Here is a 7,500-nt window from a genome sequence, read left to right as displayed (position 1 = left end):
AAGGTTAGGGTGAGGCAAGGGTGAGATAAGGGAACTAGCACGCTCTTATGTATTCAGACGTTGCGTGTTGCTGGATCGATAAGAGAGAGAGAGAGAGAGAGAGAGAGAGAGAGAGAGAGAGAGAGAGAGAGAGAGAGAGAGAGAGAGAGAGAGAGAGAGAGAGAGAGAGAGAGAGAGAGAGAGAGAGAGAGAGAGAGAGAGAGAGAATGACATATGAAGATACAAAGATACACTGAGAAAGATACACGAGCAGATAAGAGAAACACACACACACACACACACACACACACACACACACACACACACACACACACACAACTAAACACGCAGACACGTAACTTCTGTAAATATCACGATTTCTCATAAATATAGAAGCCTCTCTGTTTTATTCCTGGTGTGGATTATTATCATTATCATTATTATTATTATTATTATTATTATTATTAGCATTACTATTATTGTCATTAATACTTCTTCTACTACTACTACTACTACTACTACTAGAGCATCATTTATATATTATTGCTACTACTACTACTACTACTACTACTACTACTATTAGCATAAAATAAAGAGTAAAGTTAATTCACTGGTGGTTCCAAGAATGGTGACAAAAATATGCATAAAAAAAAGAAAAAAAAAGTTGAATGTAAGAAGATATTAATTTACTTTGTGATAAAATTACGTATGTTGAGTGAGTCACTGTTGGTTCCTCTCTCTCTCTCTCTCTCTCTCTCTCCAGTTTCGGTGAATATAACAGACAAATTGTTAGATAAATAGAGAGATTAAGTAAAATAAAAAAATAAAATAAATAAATCAAGTAAATAAAACAGAACGGTAAAAATATGAAACAAAAACCACACATTAATTAAATCTTTTCCTTTACTTTTATTCTTTTCTCATTTTTTAATTTTTTTTACTTTCTTTTTTTATTTTATCAGGCAATTAACAAAAACACGAACAATATACAATGAAAACGAAACAATAAAAATAAATAAATAAATAAAATAGACAAATGAATAAAAATGATAAAAACAAACCAGAAAATAAACAAACATCCAAACCACAACACGAAATAAAAAAAGCAAGGGAAAAATAAACGAAATTCACAACAACATCAAAACAAAACAACACAACAACCAAAACACACCCAAAGAAACACAAGATTCACTCTTTTCTTCTTCTTTGTCTGAGGTCAGGAGTGAAGTGATGATGATGATGATGATGATGATGATGATGATGATGTTGATGATGATGATGTTGATGATGATGATGATGATGAGGAGGAGGAGGAGGAATACAAAGGAAAGCCAAACAGCAACAGACATGTTGGTCCTTTCGAGGCTGTTTGGTAACTACTTCTAACTGGCTACAGATGAGAGAGACAGGACAGTACTGGAGAAGGCTCCTCCCCACCCACCACTCCCTCCAGCTTTCGCTGGCATGGAAAATAGCTTGGAAAAGTACCATGCAGTATGGAAAAACTGACATGGAATTTTCACAGGAAAGGATGAAAGGAGATTCTATTATTCACCCTACGGTGAACTCTACATATCTATCTATAAGGTTACACATAATAGGGAGGAGGAGGAGGAGGAGGAGGAGGAGGAGGAGGAGGAGGAGGAGGAGGAGGAGGAGGAGGAGGAGGAGGAGGAGGAGGAGGACCATACAAGATAAGATACATAAACGAGAATGAAAGTGAAAAAAACAAATGTACGAGGAAAATAACAAGCCGAAGAGGAGGAGGAGGAGGAGAACCATACAAGATAAGAATGAAAGTGAAAAAAAAAACGAATGTACGAGGAAAATAACAAGCCGAAGAAGAGGAGGAGGAGGAGGAGGAGGAGGAGGAGGAGTTAAAATCGTGACCTAAACAATGGAAGAGTCAGTTGTAAAGTTAATGAAGTAAATGAATCTATATCCAAACTAATATTTTTTGGCTACTTAGAATAATTAACATCATAAATTCGTAGCATTAAATCTACATGAATTATAATAACACGTGACATTTTTGGCATAGAAAATGTAATAAACTCAAAAATTATTGTGTAGAATCTTCAATAATTTTAATAAACTCAATATTCTTATTCGAAAATGTCCAAAAAAACAAATAATCTCAAAATTTCTTGTGTAAAATGTCAGTAATTTTAATAAACTCAAAATTCTTATTCGAAAATGTAAAAAAATGTCAATAAACTCAACATTTCTTGAGTCAAATGTCCAGAAATTTTAATAAACTCAAAATTCTTACTGAAAAATCACAAAAAAAACTCAAAATTCTTACTAAAAAATGTAAAGGAAAAAATACACAAATTTTTACGTTTCAAAAGTAAATAAACAAACAAAAAAATACGTAAAAAATCATAAAAAAATGATTAAATATTAATAAACAATAAAAAAAAAATGACAAACTTCAATTTCCACACCAAAAACTTGCAGAGAAACCAACACGAAACAAAACAAAACAAACACAACACAACACAACACAAAACCCTTTCCCCTTTAACATTTCCAGCCTAAATCCTCCAGAAATTGAGTTTGGGAAAAGTTTCGAATCTTTTTCCATATTTCGCCAGGGAGAAAAGTTGCGAGGACAGTTTTTGTGCTTTTCCCGGGTCGAGGAGAGGAAAGGAGTGAGGGAAGGAAAGCACGCACCATGACATTTGTATTGGAAAGGCGCGGAGGAAAAACGGTGGGCGGAGGAAGGAAAAAAAGTGGTAAGGAAAGGAGCAAAACTCGAACACTTTCCAAACATTCTCGTGCTTTTCCCCTCTCAACTTTCCAATATAGACGGCAAGGCATGCAGAGAGGAAATGAGGCTGTGTGCTTACGTGTGTGCGTGTCTGTGCGTGTGTGTGCTGGCAGGTTTTGAACATTACACTACACTGCACTACACTACACTACACTTCACACACACACACTGAATGGGCCCTTTAAGGAAAAAAATTCTGGTTTTTGGCTGACTGACTGAATGACCGACTGACTGACTGACTGACTGACTGACCGAATGATTAACTGACTGAATGATTGACTGACTGACTGACTGACTGACCGACCGACTGACCGATTGGTTTGATATAGAGAAAGATATGGAAGGAAACTTTAGAGTAGGGGAAGATGAAGGAAGGTTGGAAGTAGAGAGGAAAACTAGTCGATAAAGATGGAGGAAACTTGAAGATAATTAGCGGTAGAGACGAGGAGTACCGTGGGAGGGAAACTTGTGGAGGAGAGAAAGATGGAGGAAGAAGCTTGAGGGAGAGAAGCACGGAAGAAAGCAATAAAGAAAGATGGAAAGTCTGGAGAAGAGAAACATGGAGGAAACAAGACGTGGAAAAGATGAAGGAAATTTAGCAGTAAGAAAAGATGGAGGGAAAGATGGAAAAGGAAATCTAGTGAAGAGAAACATGGAGAAAACACGAAAAAAGAGAATGAAGAAAGTTTAGTAGCAGGAAAAGCGCATATTTAGGAAGGAAAACCTGACTTGACTTCATTTAAGAGAGGGAGGTTTCAAGACATTTATCCCTTTATTTTGGCTAACTCTCGGACCTGCAAGGGGACTGGCGAATAAGTGAGCCTTTTTTCATCGTGTTATGTTGCCCTTGGCCAGTTTCTCCCTTACATAAAAAAACAAAAACAAAGACGGGCCACTTTTTCCCTCTTACCTAAAAAAAAAAAAAGGACGGGCCAGTTTTTCCCTCTTAAATAAATAAAAAAAAAAAATATATATATAATAATAAAATAAATACAGACGGGCCAAGCATGAAGTGGGCCGAGGAGAAGCTAAAAGGTGAGAAAATGTGATCTGGAAGTGGGTTATTTGACGGCCACTTGTGAATCAACTACAGGGCGTGGGAGTCGAAGATTGGTGGGCGGCGGGCGGCGGGCGGCGGGCGGCTCACGGAAAGGGTCTATCAGGGAACTCTTGACTCTTGAACCAGTGTGCGTCATGTGGTGAGAGTGGTCACGTGCCTCTCGTCATCACCGCACACTCGAGTTAAGACACGCCACTTGTTAGTTGATCTGTTTACATCGGTATCCTGGTCAGGTAACTATTGTGTCGTCTTTAACCCCTTCAGTACCGGGTCACATTTTTTAACATTGAGATTTGTGTGCGATTAAACCATTTTATCGACATTAAGAAGGGTCTATGGAGGTCAGAAGGTTGATGGGGACAGTCTTCACTATTTTAATCACGCACTAAAGTTTCTGAAGGTGCATCAAACCACCATATAGTAAGCAGAATGAATATGGAAATGCGCCATGGTTATTCAGGGGGTTAATTTGTCTCTTTTGGAAGTTTGCCGCAGTGAAACACGAGTACAAACAAAAGAAATAGATAGTTAGATAGGAGGTACTCAAAAAATACCTCCTTAAGCTAAAAAAAATTCCCGTGAAAAGCCAACATTGTAAAAAAAAGAAAAAGTAAAATTGTTGTATCTGTCTTTAATCTATCAGTTTTGAGAACCTACAGCATTGATATACAAGTAAAAACGCTTAAATAATGATGAGAACTTCTGTAAACATTTAGCTATTCCATTCATCGTTTTCAGAAGCCTTTGGCACTAAAACTGACACAAGAATAACGTAAAAAAAAAAAAAAAAAATAAATAAATAAAAATAAATAAATAAAAAATAAATAATAATAATAATAATAATAATAATAATAATAATTAAAAATATCTAACTTCTGAGAGCCTACGAAACTAAAACACGAGAAAAAATACAAGAATTACCGGAAAAATTACAGTATATATTCAAACCATCACCTCTGAGACCATACAAAACAACATGAGTAAAGACACAAGGATATCATGAGCAATCTGTGAAATACATGCAGTAATTTTCTTCCCGTACGAGTGGCGTCGAGTGGCAGGCTGTGTGTGGTGAGGCGAGGACCACCACGTGAGGAGACTAAGGCCTGATAATGCTAGATAATGATTACTCAGGTTCTCGCGAGTGTTTCTCCTATCAGCAGTGTAGAAATCATGCTAATCTGTCACTGAAATCGTAAACACATCCCTAAAAACTCAGTAAAACTTCCACTAGAGTCTTTTGAAAGTAGTGTCAGTGTAGCAGATAAGCGTTTGAGAGCCTACTAGGGTCCGTATTCTGAAACACTCCTGCGCCGTACCTCCATTACTTCAAAAGACTCTAGTTAATGCTACAATGGTTTTTACGGGTGTTTGTATAGTTTAAATGACAAATCAACGAAAATTATATACCAGCAAGAGAAACGCATGTGAAAACCCCGCTAATCATCTCTGTGACCTTTCAAAACAGTCGCATTGAGAGAGTAAGTGTTCCTGTATGCAGGCCCTGGTGATGTGGGTGTGAGGGTGTGAGGGGTGTGGCGGGACTCACCTAGCTGGAGGGACTTGGAGGTCTTGAGGACGGAGTTGGCGGAGGTCTTCCGCCGCCTGTCGCCGATGTGGCTGAACCAGGAGCCGATTTTGGCGGTGCCGGAGGTGAAGGAGCTGAAGGTGGAGCTTTTGTGCAACATGTTGGCGGAGGACGAGGCGACGAGGGGTGGAGGAGACAGAACAGGAGGAGGGAGGAACCTGCCTCTACGGGTCACGTCCTCGCCACGCTCAGCAATCAGCGCAGGTCAGCAGGTCAGCTGTGCATGGCGGCGATGAGCGGGCGCCGGGAGGGACGGGCGGGACGGGGGTTGAGTAGTGTGGTGCCGCATCATCTACACATCCCGGCCACACTGGGGACGCTACAGCCGCGCTACACACAGACGGGGGCCCGGGGCGTGGTGGGCCGCTGGAGCACTGCCTGTCTCATGGTCCTTGGGCACAGGGACGAGGCGGGAGGTAGGCAGGGAGCGGTATAGAGGTACAGCGGCACTCAGCACTACAGGCACTCACAGCACCTCACACCACACACCACAAGTTACTGCTATCGCTCAAGACAGTGACGCCAGTGACGGGCAGATAGATAACCCCACGTGTCAGAGATAAGGAGGCGCCGCGGCTTCCTCTCCGGACGCAGCGTATAGGGACTAGCGTGCGGGAAGGCCAAGGGAAGGAAGGGAAGGCTTGTTTACACGAGGTTAGTGTGTGTTTACGCCAGGTGGCTTCCGTGAGGCTAGCTTAGGGCGAGTTAACCTAGCGTTGTGTTTACCGGGATGGCGGCGTGCTGGTACCCTCGCTGACACTCACTGGGTACACTAGTGTTTGCTGAAGGCTGTGTTTCCTTCTGTGTTTACTAGTTACTCTTGTGTTTACTGCCTAGATTACTGGGATGTTTTCTTAAAGTTACTGGTGTCTTGGCGTACTGACTGCGGTGTGTGTGTGTGTGTGTGTGTGTGTGTGTGTGTGTGTGTGTGTGTGTGTGTGTGTGTGTGTGTGTGTGTGTGTGTGTGTCAGATTTCTACAAGGGAGGGGACGTAGGGAATCATTAACACGTGACAGGAGATAAGGAGGAAGGGAGTGACCAAGAACTAAAGAGAATGAGATATGTAGTAAAGGAAGAAATAAAGAGAGACAAGAAAGACTGACTGACTGATTGACTTGTTGACTGATTGACTGACTAGCTTCGTCATGCACCGACTTGAGCGACAAACAGAAGCGTGAGTGAGTGAGTAAGTGAGGGAGTGAGTATTGAGTGAGTGAGTGACTTGGAAAGGTCTTGCTGCCTTCCCTCGTATTGCTGGGCTTGTAAACTTGTTGTGAAGGTGTTGTGAGCTCGTAGTGGTATTAAGTACACAATCTTGACAAAATTCACCTTTTCTTATATTTTTCTATTTATATTATTCTGTTCTTTCAGTTCATATTCCTCCTTTGCTTCTTTTACTTGCTTTTTCTTTGGTGTTTGTTATCTTTCATACCTTATTTACTGTTCTTCCACTCCTTTTTCATTATTTCCTACTTTTCCATTTTCTTACTGTTCTTTCACAATTCTCCTTTCTCACACTCATATCAAACTTTTTATTATTATTCCTGGTATCTTTTCTTATTCCTCGTTCATTATTTTCATCACCTTTACTAATTAACTCCTCGACAGGTGACCTCAAGCCTAGAAGGAAGAGGCGGGAAGGTCACTCAGGTGTGGGTGTGGCCAGGTAAAAAGGTGTGCACAGGTGAGTGGAAGCCAAGGTGAGGGCTGACTGACCAGGTGTCTGTGTGTCTGTGTGTGTGTGTGTAGTTAAGTGTATACAAACAATTACGATATTTTCTCTCTCTCTCTCTCTCTCTCTCTCTTTAAAAACAGACTCAAATCCCTGTGTACGTCACCTCTCTCTCTCTCTCTCTCTCTCTCTCTCTCTCTCTCTCTCTCTCTCTCTCTCACCCTAGAAACACAAATCCACCCTTTTCCTCTCACCCTCCCTCCCATAACCACCTACCAGCATCTCTCCCTTACACACACACACACACACACACACACACACACACACACACACACACACACACACACGCAAACACACACACACGTTACCTCTCCTTCCCACTCATCGACCCACCAACCCACCTATGTAACCTCTCTCTCTCTCTCTCT

General features: G+C 40.9%; 1 protein-coding gene across 8 annotated transcripts in view; it reads right to left on the bottom strand.

Annotated features, from left to right (window-relative positions):
- LOC123507657 (cyclin-dependent kinase 17-like) overlaps window positions 1–7,500 on the bottom strand; it is a 91,060-nt gene that overhangs the window by 23,369 nt on the left and 60,191 nt on the right. For 2 of the 8 annotated variants that reach the window (XM_045260746.1, XM_045260748.1), the window contains exon 2: window positions 5,362–7,020. The exons of 5 other annotated variants lie outside the window; for them this stretch is intronic. In XM_045260746.1, coding sequence (XP_045116681.1) covers window positions 5,362–5,500 — 139 coding nt within the window. In that variant the 5' untranslated portion in view covers window positions 5,501–7,020. The remainder of the gene's footprint in view (window positions 1–5,361; window positions 7,021–7,500) is intronic. One more of the 8 variants, XM_045260747.1, reaches the window with a different exon arrangement.

This window comes from Portunus trituberculatus, chromosome 23 (genome assembly GCF_017591435.1).
Source record: "Portunus trituberculatus isolate SZX2019 chromosome 23, ASM1759143v1, whole genome shotgun sequence".
NCBI lineage: Eukaryota > Metazoa > Arthropoda > Malacostraca > Decapoda > Portunidae > Portunus > Portunus trituberculatus.
This window is presented reverse-complemented; position numbering and strand designations above follow the sequence as displayed.